Source organism: Balaenoptera borealis, assembly GCF_965194805.1.
Source record: "Balaenoptera borealis genome assembly, chromosome: 11".
Taxonomy (NCBI): Eukaryota; Metazoa; Chordata; class Mammalia; order Artiodactyla; family Balaenopteridae; genus Balaenoptera; species Balaenoptera borealis.
In genome coordinates, this window is record NC_138868.1 from 46,520,986 (window position 1) to 46,538,908 (window position 17,923).

At 36.6% G+C, this 17,923-nt stretch overlaps 1 protein-coding gene across 20 annotated transcripts in view; it reads left to right on the forward strand.

Moving 5' to 3' along the window:
• The window catches only part of SBF2 (SET binding factor 2), a 468,341-nt gene that overhangs the window by 195,055 nt on the left and 255,363 nt on the right, over window positions 1–17,923 (forward strand). For 19 of the 20 annotated variants that reach the window (XR_014231384.1, XR_014231385.1, XR_014231386.1 and 16 more), the window contains exon 3: window positions 12,145–12,282. The exons of the other annotated variant lie outside the window; for it this stretch is intronic. Coding sequence is in view for 16 of the 19 variants with exons in the window: in XM_082341357.1 (XP_082197483.1) it covers window positions 12,145–12,282 (138 nt within the window). In the remaining 3 variants the exon portion in view is untranslated. The remainder of the gene's footprint in view (window positions 1–12,144; window positions 12,283–17,923) is intronic. 20 annotated transcript variants of the gene reach the window in all.

A 17,923-nucleotide genomic window follows, 5' to 3' on the forward strand; every position in this document is an offset into this window, starting at 1 on the left:
TGCACTTTAGGTGGGGGAGGAACTTAGGCAGGGGCGGGGTTTAGGGTGGGGTAGAACCTAGGCAGGGGGTGGGGGGTAGGGGTGGTTGGGGGTGGGAGGGTGTTTGAGCATGGGGCGGGGCTTAGGCGAGGCGACTTTCAAATATGGGGCGGGGTCTCTGCTTAATACCCGTGCGGAAGGGGAGAGGTAGCACTTGGAAAGGAGGGCCTCTGGTGTGTGGAGTTCCAGAGTTTGGACGTGGGGCCCATGAATGAGGGTGTGTGGGTGGGGTTTAGGCCCAGCGCGTTGGAAGGGGTCTCCAAGTGTAGAGGTAGGGCCCTGGGTGGGGGTGTAGGGGCGGGGCTTTGGCTCTGCGCACCCGGAGGGAGGCTCCGAGGGCAGAGGATCAGACCTGGAGCCCAACCGGCTCCCTGGTGCCTAAGTGGACAGGGAAAGCATTGGCCCCCTTCCCTTCCATTCCTCCGCGCCCCTCCCCCTCTGTCTCCCCCAGGGTCTACCCCCATCACTACTGGACCCCTAACCATGGGTGGGTCCCGCTGGGTGTAGGAACTCTTCCCCTCTCCCAGCCACTCCTCAGGGGTGTGGATCCCAGAGGTCCGGCCTTTACTTTTGCCCCCCTCATCCCTCCCTCCCACTCCCTGAGGACCTGAGTGGCTGGAGAGGGCCTAGGTGGGCAGAGGATCTGGCTTGGGATCTCAGCAGATTCCTGGGGGTCCAAGTGGGCAGGGGAAGCATGGCCACACTCCCTTTTGATCGTCTGCCTTCCCAGTGGTTCCCCAATTTACCCGTTCGGGTGTGGGAGCCCTTCCCCTCCCCCAGCCACCCCTCAGGGGCGCCAGTCCCTTCCTGCCTCCACTTCTCCTCCCCCTTCACTCACCCCATGCCCCATGTCCTACCCAGTTGCTGGGGGTTCCTCCCATCCCCTTAGGTGTCTGTTGGCCCCCACTGGCGCCTGGTAGGTTCCCTAGTTGTGAGAAGACTCGAATTCTGCATGTCCTCCTAGTACGCCGTCTTGACTACCCCCCACTCCCAGCAGGCAGATTCTTAACCACTTCACCACCAGGGAAGTCCCTCTTATTGTCATTTTAAACCTGTTATTTTCTTTCATGTTACTTTGCTGTTTGTATTTATTTTAATTGCAATTTTAGAGGGTTTTCAGGAGCTCTTGGAGGTAAACTCATTTGTTTCATCTGCCATGCTTAACTAGAAGTCATTAATAACTTTTCTTTTGCTCTTGGAATTGTTTTAAATTTGTAAATCATGTACAGTTGTATTTTTTCAAAACTTGGATGTTAGAAGCTATTCTAAACGTTCATTTTTCTCTTTGGAGTTTGCTTCTTGAAAGTTTTATATTTAGAGGCTTATGTGTAGGGCTCTTCATGAAACTGATATGCCAAAATGTTCAAAACTTGAGAGATTAGGTTAGCTCATCCTGTGACTTTGAAAACATATTAAAGTTATGAATAAGATCTTTTTAGAAATTACTTGTTGCTGATCTCAAGGAGAGTTGTTGATTTTTATGTTCTTATATCTGGCTACATGACTAAACTCTTATTTACTCAAACAATATTTAGTCAGTTTGCTTGGATTCTCTAGGCAGACAAATCATATTATCTTATACATAAAGTTTTATTATACTGATGAGGACAGTGTAATGTTGTGTAGTAGTAATAAAATATCTGAATAAAATATCTACTAAAAGCATTATAGGTGACCCATTTAAATTGTTTCATTTAAAGCGGATTGTTTTGGATAGTCTTTTAAAAGTATACTTCATCAAAAGCTGTCCACTAAAATTAGGCACATGTGTGTGATACCTTTTATTCTGTGGATAACAAAATATTTGAAGGTTTCCCAACTCTTAGATTGGCTTCTCTTCCAAAGTCTTACAACCACTGTGTTTTCTCTGAACTTTTGAAAAATATCTGTCTAAAGTATAGAGCACACACCTGACATTGCCATGGCCTGGCTTGGCAATGGAGTTCAATTTCTTACGGCTTCTGTTACGTTATTTCACAAGTCAGTTCTTTGGTCAGAATATAGTTCATAATAACAGTTCTTTGTTATCAACTTCTTTTTTGTCCTCTTTAGAACTCTATCAGCAAAACAAAATAATTTTTGGGTTGCCTAACCTTTAAAAAGGAATTCAAGGGCAGTTAAACGTTTTTTGTGCTCATTTTGGTTCTACAAAAAGCAGTTCTTCCCCAAAAACATAATGAGACATGCCTGGGAAGATTTACATAATACCACGCCTGTCCCACAATTATTAAGAAAAAAAATTGTGAACAACATAAACAACCCACAATAGGGAATTGGTTATGTTGTGGTGCTTACCTATATGCTGGTGTAATATTCAGTCATTAAAAATAATTTTCTTAAAAATATGTAGGTACATGGGAAAACACACATGTTACAGAAGGTGGAGAAAAGCAAGACTCATAACTGTATGTATAACATATCCCATTTTATATTAAAAGTACATCCAGAGATAAATGGTTGCAAGGGAAGGTTGTATGTTAAAGAACTTAGTTCATTTTCATTTTTTCTTTTCTGATTTTTCTACAGTAAATTCGTATTAACATAAAATAATATCCGCAAGGTGATATACAAAGATAATTAAGCAGTGAGAAGACACAGTTTGTAGAGATACAGAGGCTTGAATTCTAGTCCTGCTTTTATTACACACTAGCTGTATCACCTTAACATCTCATAGCCTTGGTTTCATCATTTTTAAAATAAACCTTGTGGGATACAGTTATATATAAAGTGTTTCACAAATACGAGGGGTTATTGGCACTTATCTTTTATTTGCAGGTGGGTGGCCTGTTTGCACATGATCTACTTCATACATTTGGGCAATTAAAGAAACAAGCAAGTAAACAAAGTTGGTATTTGTAACGCATTAAATGTGGAGCCTAAAAATGTCTGTCAGTTCTAACCTTGCACCCTTGAGGTGTCATTTGTGTCCAGGTTATGCCAAGGTCTTAAAGAAAACTGGAACTGAATAAAGACAGATAACATCCTGAAAAGGAATCCCCATATTGGCTGTTCCCAGATATGTTGTAAAATTTTTATGAGCTTGATCTGTGGGAAATGATGAGAGTCAGGTGGAAGGGAATAGTCAAAAACATACATTGTTGCATATACGCTCATATATTTATGAAACAGACATATATATGGTATGTCCATTGATAGTATCACTCCAAATAGATGTGTTTCCTCATTGACTTGGAAAAGGAGGGCAAAATGTAGGCCAGTCAGTTATGACAGTCAATTCTAAACAGTTTAGGTTTTGCACCTGTGATAGCATTTTTTTCTCCTGTTTGCCAGTAAAGACACTGGGGAGAGCAAAATCCTGATTTTTATCCTGTTTGTTTAATGCTTATCATTCTGCTTACTGTCTTTTAGTGACTACTCTGTTTCCAGCTGTCTAAACATTTTCTCACATTCCTGTCAGAAATGTGACTCGAGCTCAGGTTCAAGAAATGCAGTGTCCACTCCCTCATTGTTTTTTGGGTTTTTTTTTTTTTTTTTTTTTTTTTTTGGCCACACTGTGAGGGGAATCTTAGTTCCCCGACCAGGGATCTAACCCAGGCCCTCAGCAGTGAGAGCACGGAGTCCTAACCACTGGACCGCCATGGAATTCCCCTCTCATTGTTTATTACTTTCTCAGCACGCTTTTAGTTAAGATTTGAAATGATTAAACCAGCTAGCATTATTATATTTCAAATCCAAATCCTATGAGGAGTACTTCTCATTAATAGTGGGATCATCTCCTGATACACCAAATTTGATTATTACTTAATCTTATGATACAATGAATTTGAAAAGTAGACATTTAACCGGAGGTTAAGGCCATTTCTTTTCATCCATTGAAAAAACATTTCTGTAAACTCAGTTATGTGAGCTATTGTTTATTTACTCAGTGTGTATTAATATATTTCATTTGAGAATGCAACATCAAAATTTCTTATGAAGTATGATTCTAATAATATTAATGCATAGTATAAAATAATTCATTTATGTAACTGTATTTTTATGTATGAAATAAAGGGTCTCATGTGTAACCAGTGTGACCAGCTATCTTGACAGCTTCTTTGTGAAAAATTTAGTAAAAAATATCTGACCAGGCCTAGCATGAATTACCATTACTATCTTAGTTGTGGTCACATTAAGCTTAGTTTTGAAGAAGTACTTATTGAATCAAAAAAGAGGATCCTTGGAATTTCCCAGAAGTTTTACTGTTAATACTTTTAAAATCAGAATTCCTGTTATAATGTAAACTTGGGGAAATGAGGCCATTTAAATAACTAAGGAGGTCTTCCTACCTAAACTCTCATATTCTCCTTCTGGATGTTATGTGTTTATTTTTTTCTGTGAGAAGGAATTTTCTTACAGCCTTCTTTTTTTTAAAGAGACACCTTTAATTTTTTTAATTACAGGTTGAACAGTAAAATGTGGTTTAGTGAGCTGTAAATTTATAGGTGTGTATGAAGGTCTTGGAAAATATTGAGTGACTGTTATCCCAAGAACCTTCTACAACATTTCACCTTTGAGAGATCTTTAAAATTAGTCACAGTAATGCTATGGACATCTTTTATTATTCTGTAATTTTTTCTTTATATTCACTGTATGTGTAAAGCATTTGAGAAATGTTAGCATGAGTTGATTTTTCTAGTTTTAGCAGCAAAATATCTGATTGCTTGTTTAAGTAATATATCTATTCGCTTACAAAAGTTAATTTGTTATTTGTGAACACTTCTCTGTGATGGGAACCTTTGATTTGAGAAATCAGTGAAGTTGGTTGAGTTGGAACTAACATAAAGAGATTTAGTTTAATCCTTACTGAAAACCTATAGTTTCATTTAAATTATGTGAAAATATATAGTTGTTATTCTATGGTGTATAGCTTTTAGTACCATTTGCCAAGCCTAATGAGCAGCTGTGATAATGAATGACAGACCTCTAAGAGAATGCGATTATTTGCTATTAATTCACAGAACTGATTCACTTTATATCAGAAGACTTGTTTGTCGAATGAGTAGACCTGATGACACAGGCTCTGTATCATTATATTATTTCATACCCAAGCTCAGACGCGAGTATATTGAAAGACACTTCTGGGTTTTGTTAAACCCAGAAGTTTAACCTGTTAAAACTCCTTAGTTCTGCCAAAGATTATACCTTTCTGCTACCTAAGTAGCTTAAGCCAAGGCTAGTTACACATTAACATGCATTCTTACTAGAATAGCAAGTCTCATACTTTTGGGTCTCACACTTTATACTCTCACAGATGATTGAGAATCTGCAAAGAGTTTTGTTTATGTAGTTTTATCTATTAATTTTTGTGTTAGAACTGACAACTAGAAAAATATAAGCTATTTATTTATTTTAAAAAGGACAGTAAACCATTGCATATTAAATAGCATATTTTTTGAAAAAATAACTATTTTCCATAACAAAAAAGGTAGGGAAAAGAATGGTATTGTTTTATATTTTTGTAAATATCATTGATATTGGCTTAATAAAAGACAGCTGGATTCTCATACCTGCTTCTACATTCATGCTTTTACAGCACGTTGTTTTGGTTGAAGTATACGAAGAAAATCAGGTCTCACGAATATGTAGTTGGAAAGAGTATTTTTTTTTTTAAACATCTTTATTGAAATATAATTGCTTTACAATGGTGTGTTAGTTTCTGCTTTATAACAAAGTGAATCAGTTATACATATACATATGTTCCCATATCTCTTCCCTCTTGCATCTCCCTCCCTCCCACCCTCCCCATCCCACCCCTCTAGGTGGTCACAAAGCACGGAGTTGATCTCCCTGTGCTATGCGGCTGCTTCCCACTAGCTATCTATTTTACATTTGGTAGTGTATATATGTCCATGACACTCTCTCACCCTGTCACATCTCACCCCTCCCCCTCCCCATATCAAGAGGAGTATTTTTATAGCCTTTTCAGACACTTATGGAAACTCTTGTTTGAATACTACACCAACACTCAACAAATAATAATATCTTAAAGGCTAGTTGCAATGTGAGATATATAAATGCATCAATGAACTTTTATTTACTCTGCTACGATAAAATCTATTGGTTGGCTTTGCACTTTGAAAAATCTTTTATCCATGCATGATTTTATAACATCATGCATTAGTCATTTGGCAAATAGGGATCAATGAGTTATGCAGATCTTCCAAATGTTGACACATATAGTATTTAAAATATTACATTAGTTAATAATACTCTCATATTAATCAGGAATGCAAAGCTATCAGGCTCATGATGGTGCTTGAAAGTTCATTTTATCATTGGTAACAAACAGTCTCAGATCTGTATCTTGAAGTAAAAGGGCCATTTCATTCATTTGAGACAATGTCTACCAAATACATAAGACTGTATAAGCATGTTTGTCAGTTATTCTTTCAAGTAAAAAATGGTGTTCTTGGGGGAAAAAAGAGAACAGTTCAGCTCACAACTTAAACATCTACACAAGTAGTTTTTCTCTAAACAACTATCATACTTCTATATGCAGCAAAAGTGCTTTATGTGTATTTACTCTTTGAAACAGAATATTTTGAAAGTTGTATACTCAAGGGTCAAGTTACAATGAAATTAAAATGTTTATTGCTTCATCAAGGAAATTATTAACGGAAACTTTTTTTTTTTAATTGCAAATGTGTAGCTTTGAAGAATACAGTGACTACAAGTTTAGTTTGATGTTGCTGCATTGATTACTGTTAAGTTACCAGCAACTTTACCCACCATTACGTTTCCACCATTAATGTAAATGTCAACAAAGTGAAAGAAACAACCAGTTCTTAGTATTAATATGATAATAGTTTTGACCACCGGGACTCCTATGATTCTGTGTACCACACTTTGAGGGCTACTTTTCTAGAATGAAAAAGGCTTATGGTGGCCACAGGAAAGCCAAAGATGTAAAGTCATGGAACTTAGATAAATGAATTGTTGAGGGAGAAATATACATGTAAACAAATTGACAAGTCAAGTTTTCTGTACCAGATTAGTAAAATATATAAGTTCTAGTGCTATATATAGGAAGAAAAGGTTATAATTATTTACTATAATAAGAATGTATAAAACGGTTTGGAACACATGAGTGGAACTGCTTGATTCTTTGGTTTAGAGGGGGCCAGAGAAACTGGGGAGCTTCAGAGAAGACTTCACAGAATAAGTGATACTGAAGTGCTCAATAAATATTTGTTCAATGAATTACTATTTCAAAACACAAATGTAGGGCTTCCCTGGTGGCGCAGTGGTTGAGAATCTGCCTGCCAATGCAGGGGACACGGGTTTGAGCCCTGGTCTGGGAAAATCCCACATGCCGCAGAGCAACTGGGCCCGTGAGCCACAGATACTGAGCCTGTGCGTCTGGAGCCTGTGCTCCACAACAAGAGAGGCCGCGACAGTGAGAGCCCCGCGCACCGCGATGAAGAGTGGCCCCCGCTTGCCGCAACTAGAGAAAGCCCTCGCACAGAAACAAAGACCCAACACACCCCAAAATAAATAAATAAATAAATAAATTTATTTTAAAAAAAAAAGCCACAAATGTAGTAGAGAAAAATATTTTCACTTAACTAATTAATGTGTCCTTAAGGTTTTCATGCTGTTTCTCTATGTATTCCTCATGATGTCTGCTCAAGGAAATGAGTCGGGTAGAATTTTTCATTTGGTAGAGAAGCTATGAACGTGATTAATGTGTCTCTCTAAAGGTAGGAAGTCATCCAAATATTACTTTTCTGATGTCTCTTTAGACTGAGTCAAGGAGTCAATGAGGCAATGAAAGGAGAGGCAGGAAAAAACTAGTAAAGAAGGGGAAAGAAAGTGTTATAGCTGTGATGATAGAAACTAAGGTTAGGTCAAAGGGGGTAATAATCATAATAACTAACACCACGGAATTATATGGCAAAGGCTATTCTGAGTACTTTTCATGTGTTACCTTGTGTGAGCTTCCCAAGGGTACTAGTAGATAGGTACTAATATTCTGCCTTTTACAGATGAGGAAACTAAGGCACTGAAAGGTTAAATAAAGTGCTCCAGGTTACACAGTTATTAAGCAGGGTAACAGAAGGTAATCTGGCACAGAGAGCGGCTGTATTGGTGAGCTCCTTTCTATTTCTATTCCATCTCTTCAACAATACTGTTATCCAGATATTTTTTTCTTCATGTTTTTAGAGATAGACTTTACTTTTTAGAGTACTTTTAGATTCACAGCAAAATTGAGCAATAGTATGAAGAATTCACATATATTCTCTGTTCCCCAAACGCATAACTTCCCACAATATCAGTATCCCCCACCACAGTGGTACATTTGTTACAGACAATGAATGAACTTACATTGGTCACATCATTATCAACCAAAGTCTGTAATTCACCTTAGGTTTCACTCTTGGTGTACATTCTAAAGGTTTTGACAAATGCATAATAAAATGTATCCACAGTTACAGTATTATACAGAATAGTTTCACTGCTCTAAAAAACCTCTAAATTCTGCCTATTTATGTCTCCCCAACCCCAGGCAACTACTAATCTTTTTGCTCTCCATAGCTGTGCATTTTCCAGAATGTTAAGTAGTTGGAATTATACCACGTGTAGCCATTTCGGACTGGCGTCTTTCACTTAGTAATGTGCATTTACGTTTCCTCCATGTTTTTTCATGGCTTGATAACTCATTTCTTTTTAGCACAATAAAGTATTCTGTCACCTGGATGTGCCTTCACCTACTGAAGGACATCTTGGTTACTTCCACGTTTTGGCAATTATGAACAAAGCTGCTATAAACATCCATGTGCAGGTTTTTGTGTGAACATATGTTTTCACCTCCTTCGGGTAAATAGCTGAATTGTGTGGTAAGAGTATGTTTACTTTTGTAAGAAACTGGCGCACAGTGTTCCAAAGTGGCTGTACCATTTTGCATTCCCACCAGCGATAAATAAGAATTCCTGTTGCTCTACATTCTTGTCAGCATTTGGCATTGTCATTGTTTTGTATTTTGGCCATTCTAATAGGTATGTAATCGTATCTTGTTGTTTTAATTTGCTTCCTTTATGAAATATGATATTGAACATCTTTTCATTTGCTTATTTGCCACCTTTATATCTTTTTTGGAGAGGTATCTATTCAGATCTTTTGCCCCCTTTTTAATTGGTTTGTTCACTTTCTTATTGTTGAGTTTTAAAAACTCTTTGTATGTTTTAGATGACAGTACATTATCAGATATGTGTTTTGCAGATATTTTCTCCCAGTCCTTAGCTTGTCTTCTCATTTTCTTGACAGTGTCTTTCACAGAGCAGAAGTTTTAAATTTTAATGAAGTCTAGCTTATCAGTTATTCCTTTCCTGGTTCATGATTTTGGTGTTGTATCTAAAAAGTCGTTGCCAAAACAAAGATCATCTAGGTTTTCTCCTTTGTCATCTTCTAGGAGTTTTATAGTTTTGTGTTTTACATTTAGGTATATGGTCCACTTTGAGTTAATGTTTGTGAAAGGTGTAAGGTCTGTGTCTAGATTCATTTTCTTGTATATGAATGTCTAGTTGGTCCAGCACCATTTGTTGAAAAGACTATTTTTTCTCCATTGTATTGCTTTTGCTCTGTTGTCAAAGTTCAGTTGATTATATTTGTGTGGTTTGTTTCTGGACTCACCATTCTGCTTTATTGATTTGTCTTTTCGTTGACCGGTACCACACTGTCTTGATTACTGTAGCTTTATAATAAGTCTTGAAGTCAGATAGTGTCACCCTTCCAACTTTGTTCTCCTTCAATATTGAGTTGGCTATTCTGGGTCTTTTGCCTCTCCATATAAACTTTAGCATTAGTTTATCAACATCCATAAAATAACTTGCTGGAATTTTGTTTGGGATTGCGTTGAATCTGTAGATCACACTGGGAAGAATTGAAACTTGACAATATTGAGTCTTCCTATTGATGAACATTGGAATTGCTCTCTCTTTCTCTCTACTTAGTTCTTCTTTGATTTCTCGTCAGAGTTTTGTAATTTTTCTTATATAGACCTTGTACATAATTTATTAGGTTTATACCTAAGTATTTGATTTTTGGGGGTGCTAATGTATGAAGATGGTACTGTGTTTTTAATTTCAAGTAACAGTTCATTGTTGGTGTATATAGGAAAGCAGTTGGCTTTTGTCTATTAACCTTGTATCCTGGAAACTTGCTGGAATTGCTTATTACTTTCAGGTTTTCTACATAGACAATCATGTCATTTGGGAACAAAGACAGTTACACATCTTCCTTCCTAATCTGTAAACCTTTTATTTCCTTGTTTTGGCTAATTGAATTAACTAGGACTTTCAGTACAGTTTAGAAAAGGTGTGGTAAGAGATGATGACCTTGCCTTGTTCCTAATCTTAGCTAGAAAGCTTCTAGTTTCTTACAATTAAGTATGATGTTATCTGTAGGTTTTTGGTAAATGTTCTGTGTCATGTCAAGGAACTTCCCCTCTATGCTTAGTTTGCTGAGAGTTTTTATCATGAATGGGTGTTAGTTTTTCTCAAATGCTTTTTCTGTATCTATTGATATGATCATGTACTTTTTCTTGTTTAGCTTCTTGATGTGATTAATTGACTTTCAATGTTGAACCAGCTCTGCATACCCAAAATGAAGCTTATTTGGTCATGGTTTGTAATTCTTTTCATACATTGCTACATTCAGTTTGCAAATATTTTGTTGAGGATTTTTGCATCTGTCTTCATGAGAGATATTGATGTATAGTTTTATTGTAATTTCTTTTTCTGTTTTTGGCATTAGGATAATGCTGGCTTTATGGAATGAGTCAGGAAGTATTTCCTTGGCTTCAGTCTTCTGGAAGAGATTGTAGAGAATGTTTTAGTTTCATCCTTCAGTGTTTGGTAGAATTCACTGTGAACCCATTGCAGCATGATACTTTCTTTCTATTTTGGAAGATTATTAATTATTGATTCATTTTCTTTAATAGATATAGGCCTATTCAGATTGTCTGCTTCTTCTTGTGTGAGTCTTATCAGATTATATCTTTCAAGAAATTGGTTCATTTCATCTAGATTATCAAATTTGTGGGCACAGAGTTATGCATAGTATCCCTTTATTATCTTTTTAATGTCCACAGGATCTATAGTGATGTCCCTTCTTTCATTTCTGATATTAGGAATTTGTATCTTCTTTTTTATTTTTAGTTTGTCTGGCTAGAGACTTCTTGATTTTAATGTTTTTTTCAAAGAACTAGCGTTAGGTTTTGCTGCTTTTCTCTATTGATTTCCTGTAATAGATTTCACTGATTTCTGCTCTAATTTTATTATTTCTTTTCTTCTGCTTACCTTGGATTTAATTTGCTCTTCTTTTTCTAGTTTCCTAAGATAGAGCTTAGATGACTGATTTTAGATTTTTCTTCTCTATGAATTCAGTGCTATAAAATTCCCTCTAAGCACTGCTTTTGCTGAATCCCACAAATGTTAAGCTGTATTTTCATTTTCATTTAGTTAAAAATATTTGAAAATTTCTTTTGAGATTTTTGTCTTTGATCCATGTATTACTTAGAAGTGTGTTGTTTAATCTCTGAGTGTTTGGGGATTTTCCAGCTATCTTTCTGTAATTGATTTTTAGTTTAATTTTATTGTGGTCTGGGACATGCACTATATGATTTCTATTCTTTTAAATACATTAAAGTGTATTTTATAGCCCAGAATGTGGTCTGTCTTGATGAACAAGATATCTTTTTCATTGTACTGAATTGAAGAGTCTTAGATTAATGACGATATTTTAAAATAATTCTGTTTTCTGTCCATGGTAGATACTGAGCACTTTATCTTCAACTTATTTCATGATTTGTTCTAATGGTGCAAAGTTTTCATCTTAGTGATCTGTTCCTACATATGCCAACCCCAGTCTCAGAATGAGTGGCATCTGTGGAAAATCTAGGCTGTCTTCATAAAATGCATATGCACATTAGTGAAAGTATTCTACATCATGAATCTGCAAGTGATTTTTAAAAAATATTGGCTGAAGTAACGTATCACATCTGGAAATTTTTTTAAATGGGGAGACATTTCTCAGGGATTTATAACTAATAAATTTACCTTATACTTTTAAGATGTGACAATTTTTTTTTTCTATCTCATTTAGTTTTGTCAACCTGGAGGGTGGCAGCTGTCCAGAGAGAGGAAGCAGCCAACGTTTTTTGTGGTGGTCCTGACAGATATTGACTCAGATCGACATTACTGCTCATGCCTAACCTTTTATGAGGCAGAGATCAATCTTCAGGTACAGCAACTTTTCTAGCCAAATTACAGCCAAAGAGACAGCATTTAGGAATCTTTTTATTATGCCATATTTGTTTTTGTTAGAATAGCAAGTTTGAGTTCTATGAGCTACTTTAAAATGACTGAGGTACTATATTGTTGAAGAAGAGAGCAAGAAGGTAAAGTTATTGTCCAAGTTTAATTTTTCTTCTTTAAAATATTGTTCATAATCTGCATACTTCTAAGAATAGCATATCTACAAATTGGTTTATTAAGAAGATTTGTATCCTCTCATGATGAACCTGTGGTTTTTCCCTTTCAGTCTTTCTCCTGAGGTGTCTTTCACAGAATATAGAGCATTTAATCAGAATGTTTATAAATCACTTATCACAATGCTTGATATTATTTTTTAAGTGCTGAAGTAACTGTTAACTCATTATTATTAGTGGTGGTAGTATCAAAATGATGGGACTGACATTAATAGGCTAGAACTATAGAAATTAAAAATACTGGGTCTTTCAGAGTATTAGCTGGGGTTCTCTCAGTTTCAAACAACTGGATCTACTGTCTCTAATTTATTCAGAAAAGGATTTATGAGAAAGTATTGGGTAGTTTATGTAATTTCATGGGTAAGGGGTGAGCAGGGAACCAGTTCTGTGTACTAGGAACTGCCTAGCTTGGGGCTGTTCATACTTTTTCAACCTTTTGTCACTTGACACTTATGATGTTGGGTACCAGACAATACAACCTTCACAATAATCACACTAAAAAAAATCCATTCTCCCATGTGTAGCCCCTATCACACATTGGTGACTTATGCTTTAAGTGTCATATGGGTTGTTTCGTTGTGTCAGTCAGATTGCATGCAGATCCCCCCCCAAAGGAATCAGAAAAACTTTGTTGTTGTTGTTATTTGTTTGTTTGCTTGTTTTGCTTTCAAGGCCCTATAGTATGAGAAGGAAACTATAAAACAGTTTGCAGGATGTTGAGTGAGCCAATTGCATTATCTGCTGTGCTTTCTGCTACATACAGATGAATGAGTATCACCACCAGGGAAAAGGATTGGCTTGCTTTCTGAAATGACCTCACAAAGGAGCATTTGTTATTTTTGTTATTTTAATTAAATGCCAAGATCTGAATTTTCTGGATGCAGAAATTTCATTTTTCAGTACAAGAGGAGACAAACCACCTTTCATGGTACAGACTCACATTATCCAAGTTCATTAGACTGATGTATTAAAACCAGCATGCTAGCTTTTTAATTTACAGTGATAAGTTAAAAGGTTATATAGAACAAAATATACATTATCTATATTATCAGCACATTTTCTCCTTATTGTCAGATCTTTGTGGGAAGCCATATCAAAATCAGAAGCATTTTGATTGTGGAATAAAACCAAGGAATATTTGATGTCAAATATTTAACACTTGCCAGATTAACACAGCCCATTGTTTATACAGTTGACCCTTGAACAACATGGGCTTGAACTGCACGGGTCCACTTATACGCAGATTTTTTTCAGTAACTATATACTACAGTACTGCATGATCCATCGTTGGTTGAATATGTGGATGCAGAGGGCCAACCGTAAAGTTAATATGTGGATTTTTGACTGCACAGAGGGGTCGGCACCCCTAAACCCTGCATTGTTCGGGGCCAACTGTTTTTGAAATTAGGGATTATGTTGTCAATTCAGACAGAAAACTTAGATGTCTATGATTCTAGTCATTTCTGTCCTGATTAGTGTTCGGGTGGATGTTGCCAACAAATAGCCGATCTAATTCCCATTTTGGTCAATTCAGTCTAAATAAGAAAAAATGTTCTCTTGTTGAGAGCCTTGCTATCTTTTTCAGGTGACCTTTCATTTCTCTGTTGATCTTTTGAACATAAGTCAGTGCTGAGAATGCAGTATTTTCTTTTATTTCCATATTCTTGAGGGTACCTCTTTACAACTCCCTAGAATTATCTAATGAAACTAACTGTGATTATTTGGGTTCTTCTTCTCTCCATCATTACCAACCCCTTAGCCCCCAAATAAACTCACAGAAAAGTAATACATTAAGACAATGTAGGGGGTTTCAGTCCAAGATGGTGACATAGGAAGCTTCTGAACTCACTTCTATGGACACACTGAATCCACAGCTACACACGGAGCAATTTCTGCTGAAAGAAATCCAGAAACTAGCCGAGCAGTTCCTATATAGCAGGCAAACGAGAATATATCCACACTGAAGTGAGTAGAAAAGGCTGAGATGCAGTCTCACCATAAATGTCCCCTGGCAGAGAGACATGCAGTTGCGAAGCAACTTACAACTTCCAGCTCCTCCCCTGAGGTGCGAAGGGTTTGGACCCAACATCTAGCCCCCATCTTTTTAGACTTCCACTTGAGGTAAGGACCCAAAAACACCTAGCTCTGAAAAACAATGGGGCTTTTATTCATGAGACCCACCAGACTATAACAAGCAAAGAGTTCTTAATGGGTTTTCAAGGATTTGCTCTGGCTCAGCATGGAGGAAGCAGAGAGAAACACCCATCTGTCAGTCTTTGCCTGAATGAATCCTGTTTGCATACTTTAAAAGCTACTGCCTGAGGGTCAGGTTTCTAACTTAGCACACATCTAGGAGCTAATTTTGATTCTGTTTGGAGACCAGGGATCTGGCAGGTGCCATCACTGTTCTCTCTCTAGCCTGCTCCAGTTCACTGGTTTCTTCTTGGAAAGAGCTTGTGCACATGTTTGGCGCCCCAGATTTTGCAGCTGCTGCCCAAGGGACACACCCTTTTAAACCTTTGACTCTGTGGCCAACAGGACTTGAGCTCCCAGGTCCCACAGGATTGTAGCAAACGAAGTTCTTAACTGGCTATCCCCCAAGGCTCAGCGCAGAGGGAGCAGACAGAAACACCCATCTCCCAGTCTGCACTGAAAGATACATATTTGCATACATTAAAAGCTGCTACCTGAAGGTCTGGCTTCCAATCCACCTGAATCTAGGTGCTGACTATGATCCTCCCCTTTGGGACACTATCAGGTATTGGTATACCCTCAACTACAGTGAGCACTAAGAATAAAGTAGGCTGCTTGGACCATCATAAAGATTTGAGAGACAACCAAGAGCTAGGGCAGGTTTGAATACTAAGGTTCATCTCCTACAAGAGGCCACTCCTTCAGGACTAGGAGAGGTAGATGTTTTAAATAATGCATAGAAACCAACACAGAGAGTCAAGGAAAATGAAGAAATAGGAATATGTTCTAAATGAAAGAACAAGGTAAAACCTCAGAGAAAGACCTTAATGAAGTGGAGATAAGTGATTTACCTGATAAAGAGTTTAAAATAATGGTCATAAAGATGCTTATTGAGCTCAGGAGAAGAATGGATGAACAAAGTAAGAATTTCAACAAAGGAATAGAAAGTGTAAGAAAGTACCAAATAGAAGTCGCAGAGCTGAAGAGTATAGTAAGTGAGCTGAAGAATACAATAGAGGGGTTCAACAGCGCACTACATGACACAGGAGAGAGGATCAGTTTACATGAGGACAGGGCAGTGGAAATCATCTAATTAAAACAGCAAAATGAAAAAAATGGAAAAGAATAAAGATAGCTTAAGGGACTTAGGAGATAACATCAAGCAAACCAACATTCGCATGATAGGGGTCCCAGGAGGAGAAGAGAAAGAGAAAGGGGCAGAAAACTTACAAGAAGAAATAATGGCTGAAAACTTTCCTAACCTGGGGAAAGAAACAGATATTCAGATCCAGGAAGCCCAGAGAGTTCCAAATAAGATGACCCCAAAGAGACCAACACCAAGACACATTATAATTAAAGTGTCAAAAGTTAAAGACAAAGAGAGAATCTTAAAACAGCAAGAGAAAAATAACTTGTTCATAAAAGGGAACCCTGATAAGACGATGATCAGATTTTTCAGCAGAAACTTTGCAGGCCAGAGAAGAGTGGCAAGATTTATTCAAAGTGCTGAGAGAAAAAAAACTGTCCATCAAGAATGTTGTCCTTCAGGGTCGAAGAAGAGAAGAAAGAGTTTTGCAGACAAGCAAAAGCTAAAGAAGCTAATCACCACTAGACTGGCCTTACAGGAAATGTTAAAGGGACTTCTTTAAGCTGAAATGAAAAGGTGCTAATTAGTAACAGGAAAACATATGAAAGTATAAATCTCACTTGTAATGGTAAATATATACTAAAATACAGATAAATAAAGAATTTTGAAACAGCAAGGAAACAAATTGACAGTAGTAAATACATACTGATCAATAATTAATTTAAATGTAAAATGACTAAATTTTCCAGTCCAAAGATGTAGAGTGGCTGAATAGATTAAAAAAAAAACAAAAAGACCTAGAACAAAACTCACTTCAGTTTTAAGGACACACATTGACTGAAAATGAAGGGTAGAAAAAGATACTTCATGCAAATGGAAATCAAAAGAAAGCTAGGGTAGCTATACTTAATATAAGACAAAATGACTTTAAACTAAAAACTGTAATGAGAGACAAGGAAAGTCATTGTATAATGATAAAGTAGTCAACTCATCAAGAGAGTATAACACTTGTAAATATTTATGCATCTATTATCAGAGCACCTAAGCATATAAAGTAAATCTGAAGGTAAAAATTGATAGCAATACAATAATAGTAGAAGACTTAAGCCACATTTAACAATGGATAGATCATCTGGACAGAAAATCAATACAGAAAACTGGATTTAAACAGTATGTTAGACCAGATGGACCTAACAGACATACATAGAATCTTCCATACAACAGCAGCTGAATAAACATACTTCTCGAAGCACATGTGGGACATTCTCCAGGATAGGTAATGTGTTAGGCCACAAAACAAGTCAATAAATTTAAGAAGATTGAAATCATATCAAGCTTCTTTTCCAGCCACAAAAGTATAGTACTAGAAATCAATTACAAGAAGAGAACTGGAAAATTTACAAATATGTGGAGGTTAAACAACATACTACTGAATGGGTCAAAGAATAAACTAAATGGAATAAAAAAATACCTTAAGACAAATGAAAATGCAAATACAGCATACCAAAATTTATTGGCTAAAGCAAAAACAAAAGCAGATATAAGGGGGAAATTTATAGTGATTAACACCTACATTAAGAAAAGAGTAAAATCTCAAATAAGCAACTTAAGTTTACACCTGAAGGAGCTAGAAGAAGAAGAACAAACTAGGCCCAAAATTAATAGAATGAAGGAAATAACAAATATCAGAGTGGAAATAAATGAAACAGAGTAAAAAGACAATAGAAGAAAAATCAGTGAAACAAAGAGTTGTTTTTTTTTTGAAAAGATAAATCGACAAACCTTTAGCTATACTCAGCAGGATAAAAAGGGAAAGGACTCAAAATTAGAAATGAAAGAGGAAATGTTAGATTTGATACCACAAAAATACAAAGGCTCATAAGAATACTGTGAAAAAATACACACCAACAAATTGGACAGCCTAGAAGAAGTGAATAAATTCCTACTAACATACAACCTACCAAGTCTGAATCATGAAGAAATATAAAATATGAACAGAGCAATAGTAGTAAAGATATTGAATTGGTAATCAAAAACGTCCTACCAAGGAAAAATCGAGGACCAGATGGCTTTACTTGTCAATTCTGCTACGCATTTAAAGAAGAATGAATAAC